This window comes from Palaemon carinicauda, chromosome 26 (assembly GCF_036898095.1).
Source record: "Palaemon carinicauda isolate YSFRI2023 chromosome 26, ASM3689809v2, whole genome shotgun sequence".
NCBI classification, from domain to species: Eukaryota; Metazoa; Arthropoda; class Malacostraca; order Decapoda; family Palaemonidae; genus Palaemon; species Palaemon carinicauda.
The window spans coordinates 65,214,083-65,234,082 of NC_090750.1; the positions used below are offsets into that span (position 1 = coordinate 65,214,083).

Sequence of the window (20,000 nt, forward strand, 5' to 3'; positions counted from 1 at the left end):
TGTATACTCATCTTTAAATAAATAATATAGACAAGATATGTTGCAATTTTTTCGACTTAGAAACTAGGGTTCCTTTGTAGATTTGTCGCAATTTACCAGTTTATTGAATTTTCTTAATAATAAAGGTATCATGGGTACACGAAGTGTGATAAATTTATCAAATGCTCTCCTATAGTCTATTTCTTTTATCGAGGCATATTTGCACCGACTCGCAGGGGTGCCCTTTTAGCTCGGAAAAGTTTCCTGATCGCTGATTGGTTGGACAAGATAATCCTAACCAATCAGCGATCAAGAAACTTTTCGGAGCTAAAAGGGCACCCCTGCGAGTCGGTGCAAATATGCCTCGATAAAAGAAGTGGACTATAGTAAAGTGTAGTTGGTGAGTTTCAAAATTCAAGCCATAAAAATGAATCAGTACGTTAAGTAAAATAACTTAATTACAGTGAATAACTCAGGTGTCGTTCCTCACGGGACATAACTGCATTAAAAAATGCTGTAGCAACCTTCTTTTATTTCATTCTGAAAAAATCGTTAGTGCAATAAACTGTCTTTTATTACATTTCCATAAGTCTTTTGTTACAGGTTATGTAAATTTGTCTACTTCAAAGGTTTAAAGGTTTAAATTCCACTCATAAATGACAGAGGTAAAGGACAGGGATAATGCCCTAGTTAGCAAGACAATGCCTTAGAGATTAACTATATATACAATGATCTGCACCCAAGCCCCCTCTTCATCCAAGCTAGGACCAGGGAAGGCCAGGTAATGGCGGGTGATGACTCAGCAGATCCCTTTTACCCCCAGGCTCTTTGGAAATTTCCAACCCTTAACCCCCAAGGGGTTATTTTTTTCCCAGCACATTTTGCAGTATATTTTTATTTTAAATTGCTCTAACAGCCTTAATTTTTGTCATAGAGAGGTCAGGTTGGTCTCATTCTCTTGGAAAATGCCTGAATTTTTTCAAAAAATTATCAAAAATATGAAAAAAAAATTTTTTATAGCATTTTTTTGCAAGGACGTACCGGTACGTCCATGGGGGGTAAAGGGATGGGTTTTGTGAAACGTACCAGTACGTCCTTTGGGGGTAAAAGGGAAGATCAATAGGCTCCCAAAAAACTACCATCTTTAGCTCACAAGGATGGTGAGGTTGCAGACACTACAAGAAACTATCGAGCTTGAGCGGGACTCGAACCCCAGTAGGACAGATCGCCATGCAGGGACGTTTCCAATAGGCCTGATATTCTTTTAACTTTTCCATCTTACATTTTGTTTAAAGGTTAAAGGTTAAAGGTGTCTGCTTTCAGTTCCAGTTCCATCAGAATAGATGATCACCAGAACGTCAGCCGGGCAAGCCCAACCCTCCACTGTGGTGCCCTACCAAAAACTCAAAGTATGATTGTAAGTAGGTCAAGGACGGTGGCTCCTCAACATCCGGATCTCAGTATTGATAATGTTTCTTTAAATTTGTATGACTCTTTTAAAATTTTAAGTGTGATTCTCGACAGCAAATTTACTTTTGAGAAACACATTAGGTCTGTGTCTTTTTCAATTGCACAAAAAAATTGGCTTATTGAGAAAGTCTTACAAGATTTTCGGTGATCAATCTATTCTGAAGAAGTGTTTTAATTTTTTCATTCTACCTTGTTTTGAGTATTGTTCTCCTGTCTGGTGTTCAGCTGCTGATTCTCATCTTAATTTGTTGGACAGAAACTTACGGTCTATTAAATTTCTTATTCCTGATCTAGATATTAATCTTTGGCACCGTCGTTCAATTAGTTCACCATGCATGTTGCATAAGATTTTTCATAACTCTGACCATCCTTTATATTCAGATCTCCCTGGACAATTCTATCCTGTTCGTAATACTAGGCAGGCAGTTAATTCTAATAGCCAGGCCTTCTCCATCATGAGGCTCAATACTACACAGTATTCTAGAAGTTTTATTCCAGTTGTTACCAAGTTGTGGAATGATCTTCCTGATCGGGTAGTTGAATCAGTAGAACTTCAAAAGTTCAAAGTTGGAGCAAATGTTTTTATGTTGACCAGACTGACATGAGTCTTTTTATAGTTTATATATGACATATATGTTTTTAACGTTGTTAATAGTTTATATAGGACATATCTGTTTTGACGTTGTTACTGATTTTAGAATGATTTATTGTTAATTTATTCTCATCATTTATTTATTTTCTTATTTTCTTTCCTACTGGGCTATTTTTCCCTATTGGAGTCCTTGGGCTTATAGCATCTTACTTTTCCAACTAGGGTTGTAGCTTGGCTTGTAATAATAATAATAATAATAATAATAATAATAATAATAATAATAATAATAATAATAATAATATGTTGGAAATCTTACGATAGCTCTAGGAAACCTCTCACTAAAGGAATGTGGTCCCTGAGTCATGTTCCTTTAGTGAAAGATTCCCCTAAATTATCTGTGAGTAGGAAAACCATATAGTAAACACTACAGTAGGTTTTACAAGGGTAATTCCCCGTCAGTGAAACCTATTTCTAACCATTTCCAACTAATATATTTATTGTAAACAAAATCCTCTTATATCTTGCATTTTTATAGACAGAATAATTACTAATATTATTTTCTTATATAATTCAATTCGTTCTTTATTTCATAGATGACTGTCTTGCCTACAAACGTGATTTTAAATGATAAATATTTCCAAACGTTGGCAACTCAGACTTGACTTCGTGAGGAGCTTCCAGAATTGCATATAATCTCTGACTCTTCCAGATCAGAATTATAATTTATATTCCAGATTTTCCAGGTTCACGTCTTTAAACAGTTCCAGGAGGTTAACAGTGCAACATCACCAACAATGATCAATATGAGAATACTAGTAAGTAATCGATTCAGTTGTTTTTCGGTTATAAATGTTTAGTAGATTTGCATCGAGGTATATATATATATATATATATATATATATATATATATATATATATATATATACTGTTTGTATATATATATATATATATATATATATATATATATATATATATATATATATATATATATATATATATATACAAATATACATATGATATATATACTTCATATATTATAATATATTTTTCTATATAAATATATACACACATATGTGTGCAAGTCTATACTGTATATAATTAATTACATACAGTATACAAACAAAGGTATGCAAATCTCACTCCTAGTCAAACAATAAAAGTTTCGGTATGACACAATAACGTTATCTACACAGGTAAAAGTTTCTTTGGTTTCTTAATCACAGGTGATTATAGGATCCGTGATTTTCCAAGTAAATCCCTCTGGACTAAGAATGTTCCTCTTCTATAATACGGGAATCAAAACTATGTGGTCTATGTTCTCTGTTTTCTGAAACCCTCATGATAGGCTCATGCTATTAATCCTATGTATTTTATTAGAATAGTTTAGAGTATTTGATGCTTGAAATAGCATGTATTTCAATGAAAAAATATATGATGTATTCAAGCATGTACACTGATTAGTACTGTTTGTGCGATCACGGATAACGTTCGTTTTTTGTTGACTTTTTTTCTCGTACAGAGACGCTAACTGCCTACAGTTACTATCTACGTTCTAATCTCACCACCTTATATCTACATTTACTGTACTTTTTCTGACTGCAGAAACATAAGACATCCTTGTCTCATACACTTTTCAATACCAAACCAGACCCTCTTCCCTACAGATTGTGATACAAGTCTTATTTTCCACCTATACCCCTACATTAAGGGTCGGTTGCCTTATGCGCTCTCTCCAATGCCTTCGATAAAAGACATCCTTTTCCATCAAACCTCTTCTCTCTATAGCATCCTTCACCTTATTTTATCATCTAACAATCTGCCTCCTTCATGATCTTCTTCCCTTAACAGACTACTCACAAGCCCCCTTCACTTCCTCTCCACCATTTACCCACACGACGTGCCCACATCATCTCAGTTGTGACACACTTATCATCTTTTTAATCTTCACTTTACTTGCCATTCTTCTTATGTTATCATTTTCCAATCTTTTAAGCAGTGATATTCCCACAATCCACCTCAGCATTCGCATTCCTGTTCTCTCAAGCTTTGTTTCCTCTTTTGTCTTCAAGCCCAAGTTTACGATCCATACATCAACACTGGTCTTCTTACTGTGCTATAGATCTTGACGTTTACCTTAATTGGCCTTTTCTTACCATATACCACTCCTGTTACCTGGTACAATAAGTCTTGGTACCATGGTAAGAGCTTTTCATTACCTTACCAACGATATGTTGTTATTTAAAGGTCTTCTTCCTTCCTCAGGTGATTGCAATGACAATTTTGTCTGTGGTATGCGTTGCTGTAGTTGTTGTGGAAGCTATATCAGATGCTGATCCTGGCCATGGGTTACATGACAATGGAAACGACTATGGGCTTGGATACGGCCTTCATAGTTACAGGTAACTTGAACATTTTTCATGCTATCCGCTGCCAGCTGCACTGAACTTTTTACGTTTGCCGTTGCCTGCCATACTGTCTAACAAAAATAACTATACGAAATCAATAGAAAAGTTAATGGCATATTACTAATGTTCTTATTATCGTTTCAGACGAGCCTACAAACCGCACCACCCAACAGTTTATAAGCCTTCTTACCATAGACCTAGGTATTGGTAGAAAGCGTAGGCCTATGACTCTTCGAACCTCTTCTCCTTCTAATTTATATCATACTTTTCATTTGTTTGTATCGTTGGCTTTAAGCCATAATACCCCATTACATAAGTTCTCTTTTCATAACCAGTTATTATGTGACAATAAAATGATATTCTGTTAATTTGCTTTTATTTCACTTGGCTTAAGTAAACCTACTGATCTGTAATGATACCGTTAGAGATGCATAAATAGATCGCTAGAAATGATATTGAGATCAAGTTGCAAAACATAAGAAAGGAATTGATACTATTAAACGATATTTTCTTTCTCCAAATAGATGTTCAGAGCAATTATTAATTCATGAATAATGGATTAAAGAGAAGTGTGCCTTGGTATTTAAGGTAAAAGAGGGTAAATCTGTTTTTGTTATTTTCTCGCTGTATTTAAGTTGAACTTGAAGTTAACAAAGTTATAAATAACTTTTTATACTCTTATGTTGCCAAATATTCTAGTCTCCTTATGATATAGTCTAAATTATATCAAAAAGGCCTTTTAGATTCCATCTTTGAGAGCAACCAGGGAAAAAAGGATAATAATCCTGAATATAAAACCTGTGACATGATACTAATGACAGTCAAAATACGCTACTTATGAACGGTGTCTGAACGTCAATAACTAATGAAATTACTCTTCTAAAATAAGCGTGAACTCAATCCTAAGATTTGGTAAAGTCTATATAGGTGACCCTAAGAACTGAGGAATCTAGGGAAACTCCTGCTGTTGCAAAGACTGCGGGTATTTTGAGTGTATGGGACACCTTTTAAAGGAACTAAAGTAGCAGGTTCGTCAATTTTATTATTCAGAGCAAGGACAAACTCATTGGGCTTGAATATAAAAAACAGACACCAAGATGGAAATATAAACTGTGTCTTTTGTGATGTAGAAGAAAATGCTAACCACTTTATGTTATATTGTCCACAGTTTAGTGATATAAGAATAAAAGCAATTGAGCTCCAACAACCATACGAAGAAGATAGTGCACAAACAGTTGGAAAATTCCTTTTTTTGTGAAGAAAATATTGAAAATAAGAAAAGTGTACTACAACAAATGTGGATGAAAAGAGAAAAACTAGTGAAAATAAGGAACACACAAAACTAAAAGACACAGAGGCGCCGTTGCAAAGGCAAAGCCTCAACCTGAACCTGAACCTGAGTTACTGAGTAGCGACGTACATTTAAAACCGCTGATATCGTTATTGTGAAATGTTTTGCCACGTTAAATGTGTGATTTAATAGTGTTGGACGGCTTTTTTTAGTGTGTTGTGTATGTGAAGGATACACGTGAAGCGAGATAACCTCATTATTTACCGAAAATCGCTGTATTTTAGTGTATGTAAGGAAAGTTAGGTGATTCGCTGTGGTAAGCCTTGCCTAGGTTAGCCTAACCATAGGACCGACTCCGCAGTTTTGTCGTTACTGTAGATGATTTCATCGTCATTTGACTCGGAATGGTAAAAGTAAGTACCCTGGATTGATTTTCGAATTATTTTTTTTTTTATGTTGCTAGATTATCAGCTCCTACTGCGTCTATTGACGCAAAGGGCCTCGGTTAGATTTTGCCAGTTGTCTCGATCTTGAGCTTAACCCAACGTTAGCGTTGCTTTTTTTTTCTTTTTTTTTCTTTTTTTTTTGTCATTGGTGGTTTTAGTTTTATGGATTTCATACTTGTGGATATTCTAGATTACATTTGGATCCATATTACGCAGTTTTCTGTTGTTGAGCATAATGTATGATCAACGCTTGGCATAAGATTAAAAAGAACTATATATATATATATATATATATATATATATATATATATATATATATATATATATATATATATATATTACAGAATATTTCTATTTTGTAGCATTTTATATTTTTTGAAAGAACTTTTATATATATATATATATATACATATATATATATATATATATATATGTATATATATATATATATATATATATATATATAATATATACAGTATATATTACAGAATATTTCTATTTTGTAGCATTTTATTATTTTTTGGAAAATGTCAGATTTATCTCGAATTTAAACTTGGAGTCAGTGTGAAGTGAATTCGAATCTTATATCTTCTTTGTAAAACTTTATTTGACCTGCACATTTTCATCTCCGAAACAGAGAGAGAGAGAGAGAGAGAGAGAGAGAGAGAGAGAGAGAGAGAGAGAGAGAGAGAGAGAGAGAGCAGTTAGGCGTTAACAATATATTTTAGAGGTCTTTTAGTGATATATTTTCAGTTATGACTAGGATTTCCTTACTTTCAAAACCCAAGTGGATATGATGCTGTAATCTGCAGTAGATAATCAACCAGAGGTTTCTTTATAATAGTACAAACGGTAATTAGGAGCTATTATGTAAGGAAATCAATTACCAGTTTTCAATTTTTCTTTATTTATAAACTAGGAGATTCTTAGCACCCCGGTACGCCCGGTGTAATGGTCTGTTTCCCCCCCCCCCCCCCCCCCGGGGAAATATGGCCTAGGATATATATCCCCCGGGGAACTTTGTCCCAGGATAATATTCCCCTCTTTGGGCCAAGATTCCCCCTTTGCTTGGTGGAGGTAACCATTATTTCGGATGGGGGAAAAAGCAGACCATTACACTGGGTCATAAAAGTAAGTCATTAATTTCTTTGATTTTAATGTTTTCAGAGTGCACAGTTCAACATTACCTCTTGCCAGTTCAAGTTTGTGACCTGGGAAGGGGGTCCGGGGCTTGGCCCCGGCTAGGGGTTGTGACCTGGGAACTTCTAGGTTAGGTTAGGTGGGTTTGTTAGGTTCTGTACCCTTTTGTACCTTTTTAAATTTTGTGTAAAGGGTATATGGAAAAATGCTTTAAAATACACATATTAATATTATCGTAGTATTGCTAACATTAGCAATGGCATCGTAACGTTGGTAACGTTGCGTAACATTGTGTATATATATATATATATATATATATATATATATATATATATATATATATATATATATATATATATATATTCCTAATATTTTGTCAAACTTACCGTTGAGTATTTAATTCATCAGAATAGTTTCTCTGTAAGGGAGGGTGGGGGAGAAATGGCCTGGGGGGGGGGGGGATATGTTAATATTATCGTAATATTGCTAACATTAGCAATGGCATCGTAACGTTGGTAACGTTTCGTAACATTGTGTATATATATATATATATATATATATATATATATATATATATATATATATATATATATATATATTGTTAAACTTACTGTTGATTATTTAATTCATCAAAATAGTTTCTCTGTAAGGGAGGGTGGGGGAGTAACAGCCCGGGCTGCTTTTCCCCGTGGAAAATCGATCCTAGGCTAATTTTCCCGGGGGGAATTTCAGTCAGGGGGGAAAAATTTCCTGCTACACCGGGACCGGGGTGGGGGAACATTCTGTCATTTTCTCTTTCCATAGTCTAACTAAATCCATATTATTATTATCATTATCATTACTTGCTAAGCTACAACCCTAGTTGGAAAAGCAGGATGCCATACGCCCAAGGGCTCCAACAGGGAAACTAACCCAGTGAGGAATCCATATTATTATTTTTACTTGCTAAGCTACAACCCTAGTTGGAAAAGCAGGATGCTATAAGCCCAAGGGCTCCAACAGGGAAAATAATCCAGTCGGGAATCCATATTATTATTATTACTAGCTAAGCTACAACCCTAGCTGGAAAAGCAGGATGCCATACACCCAAGGGCTCCAACAGGTAAAATAGCCTAGTGAGGAATCCATATTATTATTATTACTTGCTAAGCTACAACCCTAGCTGGAAAAGCAGGATGCTATACGCCCAAGGGTTTCAACAGGTAAAATAGCCCAGTGAGGAATCCATATTATTATTATTACTTGCTAAGCTACAACCCTAGCTGGAAAAGCAGGATGCTATACGCCCAAGGGCTCCAACAGGGAAAATAGCCCAGTGAGGAATCCATATTATTATTATTACTCGCTAAGCTACAACCCTAGTTGGAAAGGCAGGATGCTATAAGCCCAAGGGCTCCAACGAGGAAAATAGCCCAGTGAGGAATCCATGATATTATCATTACTTGCTAAGCTACAACCCTAATGGATGCTATAAGCCAAAGGGCTTCAACAGGGAAAATAGCTCGGTGAGGAAAGGAAATATACAGGATCCATTGACTAAATTCATCAAAGGACAGACAGTTAGTTCCTTGTGATGCGCAGTGCCTATCTAACAAAGGCAAGTGACTCCTGATGATGATTGAAGGAAACAAACATAAATTAAACGAAGCAGAGGTGAGCGTTCTAACTTTTATTGGACACAAGTAGAGTATTGCATATAATTTCGTAGAGATTGTCAGGTAATTAAATTGAGATTCATTTTGAATTACATTTCGTGATTCACGTTACATAAAAATGATATTCGATATAAATGTAAATCAGACATAATGAACAAAAGGCAAAATGAAAAGTGAAAGAATGACGTGTTTATTTTTGACTAGCTTTTTTAAATTACCACTGACTAGAATGTTATTTTATGATCTGAATTAGTATCAACTTGAGCTCAATTGCATAAATGTATAAATAACTTTACCGGTTGAATACGTCAGTAGTCTTTGGTGTCAACTCTGTTCAAGGATGCTAACTTCAAAAGAAATAACTCATATAAGGGATGGATTTGAATACGTTCATGGATGGTACTGGGTTAACTTGCAATATAGACATTTGCAAATGTTAAGGCACAGGGATATAAACTACTAAAAAGGAGATGAAGATATTTTCCTGCCGTAAGTAAACATTAATATACATAAAATGACGTCACTTATGTTGATTGCTTACACATGAGCATATAAAAAAATTACCTGACATATGGATACATATCAATCATCTCAAATCGGGGTCTTAGGTTATCATCTTACTTATGTAGCAGAGATGGAGAAGGTCACCAACCCTACACATTCTCCAGTAGGCTTAAATTTGATTTGCCTTTGGACAGCTATTCTTCGAGTAGGCCTACTACTTTCAGATATCGTTTAATACTCCTCTCCACCTTCTTCGTCTTCGGCTTCTGTTGAGTCCACACCGACCTCTTCGTAATCCTTCTCGAGGGCGGCCAGATCCTCGCGTGCCTCTGAGAATTCACCTTCCTCCATACCCTCTCCGACGTACCAGTGCACGAAGGCTCGCTTGGCGTACATCAAATCGAACTTGTGGTCGAGCCGGGCCCAAGCCTCAGCGATGGCTGTGGTGTTGGACAACATGCAAACAGCCCTGGAAACCTTTGCCAGATCTGCTCCAGGAACTACAGTGGGAGGTTGGTAGTTGATGCCCACCTAAGATAAAGAAAATGATTTAACTCTGAGATTGGATGACTATTTCATAAAAATTATGTAACCCTGTTTAATTATGGCAAGTACTGAATAAGCACTGTTATAATTGTGACCCTGGTGTATTCACTCAACATGGTTAATATAGTTATTTACACTGTTCACAATTAAATATGAAGATATTTATTAACAACTGTGCTTGAAAAGAGTTTTATATCAATCAGGCAGCTAGTCATCAGAAAGTTAGGGATGAGTCATCAGCAGCCATTGTCTGGCCTGCCTTGATCCTAGCTTGGGTGGAGAAGGGGCTTGGGCGCTGGTCATATGTATATATGGTCAGTTTCTAGGGCATTGTCCTACTCTATAGGGCAATGTCACTGTCCCTTGCCCCTGCCATTCATGAGTGGCCTTTTAACCTTTAAATGCAAGCAATGTGTTGACCACTTTCTTACAAACTCCACCGAGAAAGTCATGATCTGTTTGTTCGTTTGTCTGTTTCCTAGTAATATTACGCAAAAAGTAATTCAATCCAAGATTTAATGATACACATGTGCTTACAATTTATGTTTTCGTAAGTTATTCCACTGCTGATCCCATGATGTCTGCAATCAAGTCCTGTTTACTCTCAAGAGTTGCAATCAAGTCCGGTTTACTCTCAAGAGTTGCAATCAAGTCCAGTTTACTCTCAAGAGTTGCAATCAAGTCCGGTTTACTCTCAAGAGATGCAATCGAGTCCGGTTTACTCTCAAGAGTTGCAATCGAGTCCGGTTTACTCTCAGGAGTTGCAATCAAGTCCGGTTTACTCTCAAGAGTTGCAATCAAGTCCGGTTTACTCTCAAGAGTTGCAATCAAGTCCGGTTTACTCTCAAGAGTTGCAATCAAGTCCGGTTTACTCTCAAGAGTTCAAAGAATAATTAATATTTTGCTTCCTTAATTCATGCTGCCAAGTCGCGAACTGAAACTTAACTCTAACAATAACTTCAACTCAAATAGCTAAAAATTACACTTAGTGCTAATATAAACTTCCTCTCAGATCAGTCCCACAACTCCAACTTAACAACTATTATTATTATTATTATTATTATTAATTGCTAAGCTACAACCCTAGTTGGAAAAACAGTATGCTATAAGCCCAAGGGCTCCAGAAGGGAAAATAGCCCAGTGAGGAAGGGAAATAAGGAAAAACTACAAGGAGTTTAAGAACAACAATAACATTAAAATAAATCTTTCATATAAAAACTTGAAAACAACAAGAGGAAGAGTAACACGATAGAATAGTGTGCCCGAATGTACCCTCAAGCAAGAGATCACTAACCCAAGACAGTGGAAGACCATAGTACAGAGGCTATGGCACTACCCAAGACTAGAGAACAATGGTTTGATTTTGGAGTGTCCTTCTCCTAGAAGAGCCAATTCAGTCTTAGCCGTTGAAGTCTTAGCCTCAACTTACCTTGAAACCTGTGGGGCACCAGTCCACGAACTGGATGGTTCTCTTGGTCTTGATGGAAGCAATTGCAGCGTTGACGTCTTTGGGTACAACGTCTCCTCTGTACAGCATGCAGCAGGCCATGTACTTGCCGTGGCGGGGATCGCATTTTACCATCTGCAAGAGGGAAATTGGTTGAATCATGGAGAGGAAGGGATTCATTTCCCCAGTATTGATTTGTGTGACTTCTATTATTATAATCATTACTTGTAACAGTGTTATAACATCAATCCCATTTTAGTACAGAATATATTCCATAAAGTAACCAAAATTGAACACAGAATGAGAGATATAACAAATTCACGTAAATACATAAAGTACCGTTTACCTGATTCGCTGGTTCGAAGCAGGCGTTGGTGATCTCGGCCACTGAGAGCTGTTCGTGATAAGCCTTTTCGGCAGAAATGACGGGGGCATAGGTGGCCAGGGGGAAATGAATTCGAGGGTATGGCACGAGGTTAGTCTGGAACTCCGTTAGGTCAACGTTTAGGGCACCATCAAACCTGCAAGGGTCAGTCAAAATTCGTTTAAACTGCCAAAACGTGTAAATGATTATTATGAACTCGATAACTTTTGAAGCCTTTTTTCATAGATGTGACCCCATGGTTTTTTTTTTTTTTTTTTTTTTTTCACCCCTGTAATAACCCCATTGTCGAAGCTAAAACTTCAAATATATGTTAATTTTTATCTAATAAAACACACACGTCCTACAACTATTTATCATTATTAGCTTGTGCATAATTCTATGCTACTTCCTCAGCTTAAACTTTACTGTGATATTAGTCATATATAAACCTCAATAACTCAACTGTTAAATGAGTGAGCTACCTCGACCGTACCTGAGGGAGGCGGTGATGGAGGAGACAATCTGACCAATAAGGCGGTTAAGGTTAGTGTAAGTAGGGCGTTCGATATCCAAGTTCCTTCGGCAAATATCATAAATGGCTTCGTTGTCTACCATGAAGGCGCAGTCGGAGTGCTCCAGAGTAGTATGGGTAGTGAGGATGGAGTTGTAGGGTTCGACGACGGCTGTGGAGACCTGCAGAAGGCACAGAGGGGATTAGATTAAGGTAACTGGGAAAGAATGTGATATTGGATACTTGAAATACTTGATGGGGTGAGCGATATGTATTCCCATCATTGAAATCTACAGATATTGACTCCATCGCAGATAAAATACAAGAGATATACAGTGGTTCATCTATGATTTTACAGAAATTCGTTTGGCAATGTATTGGAAACACATTTTCGTAGCGAAATTACTTTATACACATACTCTGTTTTTTATTGAAATATGGCAAGCTTTGTTTTTTTTTCATACCTTTTTATGGTAGTTACATTATCTAACCACAAATATGGAAATATTGATTGCATGCAAGACAGCTTATTGAGGACATATCTATATCATTGATTCAAGCTTACCAGTCTCCAATCACCTGAGGTTACTGTCTCTAATCAACTAACAAAATGTACCTAACATAACGTTAATCTTATTGATTAATAAGATTAATCAATATCCAATATTTGTTATTTCGTGGTCATATACTCGATATTAGGTTAAAGAATTTGATCGTTCGTTCGTTCGTTTTAGAACGCCTTGCCAACAGCAAGACACGGGCTCTTGCACTGAGGCAGCCCGTAAGAGAGATAAGAATTTGGTGGATCTGTCTGAAGATTTATCATATTATTGAGTGTCCATTTAAGAAGATTAAACGACTATAACATCTCTAATTCTACATTCTTCCCAGATAATGTACCTAAACTCAAGACCCCAAATATTTGTTAAGTAGCCGTTTTCAACCCAATTCATGGACAATGCTTTCAATATATATTTTTCATTTTTTTTACCTGGTGTTTTAAATTATTGGGAGTCAGATAACATATTTATTTCAATTATTATTATTATTATTATTATTATTATTATTATTATTATTATCATTACTATCCAAGCTACAACCCCAGTTGGAAAAGCAAGATGCTATAAGCCCAGGGGCTCCAACAGGGAAAAATAGCCCAGTGAGGAAAGGAAATAAGGAAATGAAATGAAGAGAACAAATTAACAATAAATCATTCTAAAAAAAAGTAACGTCAAAACAGACATGTCATATATAAACTATTAACAACATCAAAAACAAATACAGTATGTCATAAATAAACTATAAAAAGACTCATGTCCGCCTGGTCAACAAAAAAGCATTTGCTCCAACTTTGAACTTTTGAAGTTCTACTGATTCAACTATTTGCATATTCATATTCAGCCGCATTTCTCTCACCTGTGGTGCAGGATAGATGGAGAACTCCAGCTTACTCTTCTTTCCATAATCGACCGAGAGCCTCTCCATAAGGAGGGAGGTGAACCCAGATCCAGTGCCACCTCCGAAGGAGTGGAAAATGAGGAATCCTTGGAGTCCCGTGCACTGGTCCGCCAGCTTCCTAATGCGATCAAGAACCAAGTCGACGATCTCCTTTCCGATGGTGTAGTGGCCTCGGGCATAATTGTTCGCAGCATCTTCCTTTCCAGTGATCAGCTGTTCCGGGTGGAACAGCTGGCGGTATGTTCCGGTACGGACTTCATCTGATAATACAGAAGTAGACAAATTAATTTTCAAATTCAGAGTATTATTATTATTATTATTATTATTATTATTATTATTATTATTATTATCATTACTTGCTAAGCTACAACCCTAGTTTGAAAAGCAACATGCTATAAGCCCAGGGGCTCTAACAGGGAAAGTAGTCCAGTGAGGAAATGAAACAAGGAAAATTAAAATATTTTAAGAAGAGTAACAAAAGCAAGATGCTATAAGGCCAGGGGCTCTAACAGGGAAAGTAGTCCCGTGAGGAAAGGAAACAAGGAAAATTAAAATATTTTAAGAAGAGTAACAACATTAAAATAGATATCTCATATATAAACTATAAAAACATTAACAAAATAGAGGAAGAAAATCAAGAAAGAATAGTGTGCTCGAGTGTACCCTCAAGCAAGAGAACTCTACCCCAAGACAGTGGAAGACCATGGTACAGAGGCTATGGCACTACCCAAGACTAGAAAACAATGGTTTGATTTTGGAGTGTCCTCCTAGAAGACCTGCTTACCACAGCTAAAAAGTCTCTTCTACCCTTGCCAAGAGGAAAGTGGCCATTAAACATTGCAGTAACCCCTTAAGTGAAGAAGAATTGTTTGATAATCTGTGTTGTAAGGTGTATGAGGACAGAGGAGAATATGTAAAGAATGAGCCAGACCATTCAGTGTGTGTGCAGGGAAAGGGAAAAAGAACCGTAACCAGAGAGAAGTATCCAATATCTTACTGTCTAGCCAGACAAAAGATCCCATCACTCTCTAGCGGTAGTATTTGCATAATTTCTTATGACAACTGAAACATAGTTTAGAATTATCAGTGATCAAAATAAGGGATCAAATCATCATTGCACCCTATCGCATCAAGGACGTTGGAAGTTGATGGCAAGTAGTTCTACAGCTGTTTCATTGTAAGATGAACACATAAAACGTTACGAGTCGATTTGATAAAGCGCTCTATTTTTGCTGTCTCTAATACAGATTTTCTCTATTTGTTCAGTATTAAAGCAAGTGTAGAGTTTTGAAGCATCATAATTATACGTTTCAGTGCTCTATGAAAACCTGCAATTATAAAGGGTCAAAAGATTGTCCTAATTTACACTGAAGCTCTACGAGTAAGTTCGCATGCTTTCAGCATACTAATCATTTACTTTATACGTTTTTTATATGCAAAAAGGGATATGTCATACACCTAAATTTATTTCACGTTCCTCGCCCGTAAAAGAACTGGACCTCTGCCATTCAAGAGTGGCCTTTAAACATTTATAGCTCTCCCGTCTCAGGCATGGCCACCAAGTGAGACTATAGTCCATTTCTTTTAGCGATGCATATTTGCACCGACTCGCAGCGGTGCCCTTTTAGCTCGGAAAAGTTTCCGGATCGCTGATTGGTTGGACAAGATAATTCTAACCAATCAGCGATCAGGAAACTTATCCGAGCTAAAAGGGCACCGCCGCGAGTCGGTGCAAATATGCATCGATAAAAGAAATGGACTATAGTGTCTCCACTTTGACATTGACTATCTCAATCCCCTTTTCCCTTCTGATCCCTGAACAAAAAATGACGTCATAGTAAAGGGTCCGGCCACCAAACCGCATCCCTCCCTCTTACACGGTGATTCATTCAGTACCGTTAGTCTGTGAGACTGTGACTCATCAGTGAATGACTCACCAACGACAGTGGGTTCCAAATCGACGAAGACGGCCCGAGGGACGTGCTTCCCAGCGCCCGTCTCGCTGAAGAAGGTGTTGAAGGAGTCGTCGCCGCCACCGATCGTCTTGTCGGAGGGCATGGTGCCATCGGGCTGGATGCCATGTTCCAGGCAGTAGAGCTCCCAGCAAGCATTGCCGATCTGGACTCCAGCCTGGCCTATGTGGACACTGATGCATTCACGCTGAAGGAGAGAGCAAAAGAGAGAGAGAAAATTGAATCATTAATAACATGGACAATTATATTTTCAATTTTTTTCTTGATAATGACTACATAAAAAAATTACCCTACAGCTAAAGTAAACAATTCGACATCGACATCTTTACTTCTCACTATTAATTCATACCAGGAAGATGGAGAAAATAACGAGGATGAATTTCATGGTCTTTCCGTAACACACAATATCTGACGACGAATAAATGCTATGCTGTTTATTTGTTGTGTCACTTCAGTCTGCCAAAGGCATACTTTATGGTTTTCATATATATATATATATATATATATATATATATATATATATACATACATATATATATATATATATATATATATATATATATATATACACAGTATATATATACAGTATTTATATATATGCATATATATATACACACGTATATATATAGACTATATATATATATATATATATATATATATATATATATATATATATATATATACACACATGGACCAACAGCGAGCACCTGTTTCCATTTATAAAGAATTTATAGGATGTATAGTGTAAGTTCAGACTGCATTGGGATATTTCTATGGTTACATGTGAAGTTGAAAGATATATATATATATATATATATATATATATATATATATATATATATATTATAAATATATATATACATATGTATACATATATATATGTATATATATATTTATTATAGATATATATATACATATGTATACATATATATATATATATATATATGTATGTATATATATATATATATATATATATATATATATATATATATTTATATATACTGTATATATACAGTATATACATACATATATATAATATAGGCCTATATATATTATATATATATACATATATATATATATACATATATATATATATATATATATATATATATATATATATATATATATATATATATATATATTATCACTTTCCTTTTTTGTGTTAGCTATTTCTGGAATTTGATGTAGTTTCCATTACTAAAATTCGCATAAATATGAAGATGAGAATTACATACTAGTCTTACTGTAGATAAAAGCGTGATTGCATGACAAGGGTACATTGTGGAACCGATAAAAACCTCGAATAAAAAAAGTGACATGTCATGTGATAGATTGACGAACGATTGGGAGATTATAGAGTCAGATGATGCAGAATTAAATAAAAAATATAAAATAAAAAGTTGATAAAAGCTAAATTTTGTAGGAAATTTATTTTTATCTTGGAATCGGAATCAGTCTATATATATAATTGCAGTAATATATAAACCCGTATGTATTATATAAGCATTTTATTTAAAAACTTTAAATTCTGTTGGTAAAATAAAATGGTTTAAGACAAACAAACTAACAAACAACCCAAGCCGAGCATGCAACAATCATAATAACTTCGATGATCCGGCACTGCGGAACGCGTCCCCGTATCCATGGCAACGCCTGATGTAAACAAAGTCAAGATGGACCTCATGGTCAACCAATGCGTTAGTCGAAAGAGACACATTAACGTTGCTATTTTACGAACAAATTCCAGACAGTGCGTGTTACGACGTAAATGCACCCATTCGCCCCACCGAAGCACGCCCGGTCGAATTTCCACCATGGCAAAACTGGAGATTACGAGCGTGCGCGCTCTTCAACCAGCTGTTCGCTTACACAAGCAAATCAATGGACGACGACATGGGCGGTCTCTGAACTAATTGGGGTGCGAAAACAGCCTTTATGTGCCGTAGGTTTATTGTCATGTGGCGTCTGTCCCCTTCACCAGTCTTTTCATGATTGTGTGCCCCAGACACGATGACTCACGTGGGAGCTTTTCGGCTCCTACTTTCCCCCAGCGCCCTTTCTCACCACCCCTTTCGAACCCACCCCAAATTGTTCTAGAGGTCTCGCTGTCCTTCCGCTTCCCTTCATTTCTTCCCTTCGATCTCAAACTTCCCTTCCGTGACCCCCTCTTCCTCTTTTTTATTTCTTCTTACCTATCATTTCATTGGCCAGGTGATAAAAACGGACAAATGTTCAAGATATTCAACTTATCATTAGTTTCATTATCTCAGATTACTGAGATAATCCCAACATAGAAATGCCCATTAACTAGAATGATTTAACTGAAACAAAACTTTACGATCCCAGTGTCACAGTTGGGCCAGGTGTCACATAATTATCCCACCTGAAAAACTGTCTTGACAGTTATATCGTACCAGTAATGATTAAATTACAAGCCTAGCCCATTATCAAATTTATTACGCCATAAAAATCATTGACCAGCAAAGCGGATAAATAATTTAAACACGGAAGGGAAAGTTCGTGCAACTAATATCTACGAATTCTGGTTATATTAAACAAAACAAGAAGGTAAATCGACCCTGAATCGCACGAATAAGACGGGCGTCTCAGATCGTACATCATTTTACAAACTGACAGGATCGTATACTGCCCCGTGTTTGTTTATTTCCGTCATTTCAAGAACGTGCAACAAAATTATTTTCCTGGAGAACCAACAAATATGACCAATTTCTTGTTGGTTTAAATACATTTCACGAATAACGAAAGTTGACAATCAATGTCTCGCTTTGAATAGATGGTTTTCATCAATACGGGAAGGATGAATATTAGGGGTGCGTTCATATTCTTTATGTAAGGAATTTCTGATGCAAATGAACCCGATTAGACTTGACTAATGTCGAATCCAAGAATCCGGCATTCCTTGATCGAATCGACTTGCATGGGACCCTTTACAAGTCACGCCAGTCAAACCACTTCTGTACTCTCATTCATGGCCAGTTTGATTGGAAGGGGATCCACGGTCGACCAACACACCACGTCATATGGAACCGCAGATCTATTCTTTTTGCAAACCACAACGTACAATTGATTACTATTTAAAGGTTTAAAGGTCACTCATGAATGGCAGAGGTAAGGGACAGTGACAACGCCCTAGAGACTAGCCATATATACATATGATCATCGCCCTTGCCCCTCTCCACCAAAGATAGGACTATTATTATTATTATTATTATTATTATTATTATTATTATTATTATTATTATTATTATTATTACTATCCAAGCTACAACCCTAGTTGGAAAAGCAAGATGCTATAAGCCCAGGGGCTCCGATAGGGAAAAATAGCCCAGTGAGGAAAGGAAAGGGAGGATCCAGGGACTCAGCAGGTAGCTCTACAGTCTTCCCCATAACTCCCATCTTTAGCTCGCAAGGATGGTGACGTTGCAGAAACTATAAGAAACTATCGATTCTGAGCGGAACTCGATCTCCCGTCCAGCAGAACAACGCTTGCCACATCTCCAATTATAGATAAAGAGACTCCGGACTAACCAAAATTATGATATTGGAGAGGTATATTCCGAACTAGCCAGTTTCCCTAAATATTATTTAGTATTGTGCTTAGGATAAATTTACTTTAATCATGAAAGGAATAGGTTCTTGAAAGGCAATAGATAATTATTTTAAAGTAAAAAAGGAATAGGTTCTTGAAAGGCAATAGATAATTATTTTAAAGTAAAAAAGGAATAGGTTCTTGAAAGGCAATAGATAATTATTTTAAAGTCACATCTTAAAAATTAGATTACAATGTTTTTCTTAATTCGTTGAATTCATCACTGGAAAAGTAGGTTTTCCTTCTTTGTTAATCAATAATCAAAAGGCTTTACACAGTGAAACCCCAATATCCAGTTACTCTGCATCACGTATCTTTATTTTTCTTTTTTCTTTTTTTTAAAGACACATCAATAATCGACGTCACTTCAGTTAACAAAACAAGAAAGCAACCCTTTTAAGATGTTTTTTACATTCTTCTTGGTGAAACGAATTACAGCTTATTAAAAAAAGAAAAAAAAATATGTAGTGTGCAGTCGAAAATGTGTTACGAGAGTTCTACTTTTAACGTCAATGATGGAATTGATTTTTTATATACTCTGCATCACGTACATCGAAAATCAATTCCATTATTGACGTTAAAAGTAGAACGCTCGCAACGCCTTTTCGA

The 20,000-nt window shown here is 36.1% G+C and overlaps 2 protein-coding genes and 1 long non-coding RNA gene across 3 annotated transcripts in view; 2 read left to right on the forward strand and 1 right to left on the reverse strand.

The window, feature by feature from the left end:
* The first annotated feature begins 2,764 nt into the window (after positions 1 to 2,764).
* LOC137620210 (uncharacterized) lies at positions 2,765 to 4,788 on the forward strand. The gene is made up of 3 exons (XR_011040017.1): positions 2,765 to 2,856; positions 4,304 to 4,440; positions 4,591 to 4,788. It is a non-coding gene; the product is annotated as an uncharacterized lncRNA (long non-coding RNA).
* Positions 4,789 to 5,998: 1,210 nt separating this feature from the next.
* The window catches only part of LOC137619559 (uncharacterized), a 79,807-nt gene continuing 65,805 nt past the window's right edge, over positions 5,999 to 20,000 (forward strand). The window contains exon 1 of the mRNA XM_068349687.1: positions 5,999 to 6,150. The gene's annotated coding sequence lies outside the window, so the exon portion shown is untranslated. The remainder of the gene's footprint in view (positions 6,151 to 20,000) is intronic.
* LOC137619558 (tubulin alpha-1A chain-like) overlaps positions 8,978 to 20,000 on the reverse strand; it is a 34,348-nt gene continuing 23,325 nt past the window's right edge. The window contains 6 exon segments of the mRNA XM_068349685.1: positions 8,978 to 10,013; positions 11,458 to 11,610; positions 11,822 to 11,996; positions 12,333 to 12,532; positions 13,767 to 14,068; positions 15,746 to 15,968. Coding sequence (XP_068205786.1) covers positions 9,714 to 10,013; positions 11,458 to 11,610; positions 11,822 to 11,996; positions 12,333 to 12,532; positions 13,767 to 14,068; positions 15,746 to 15,968 — 1,353 coding nt within the window. The 3' untranslated portion in view covers positions 8,978 to 9,713.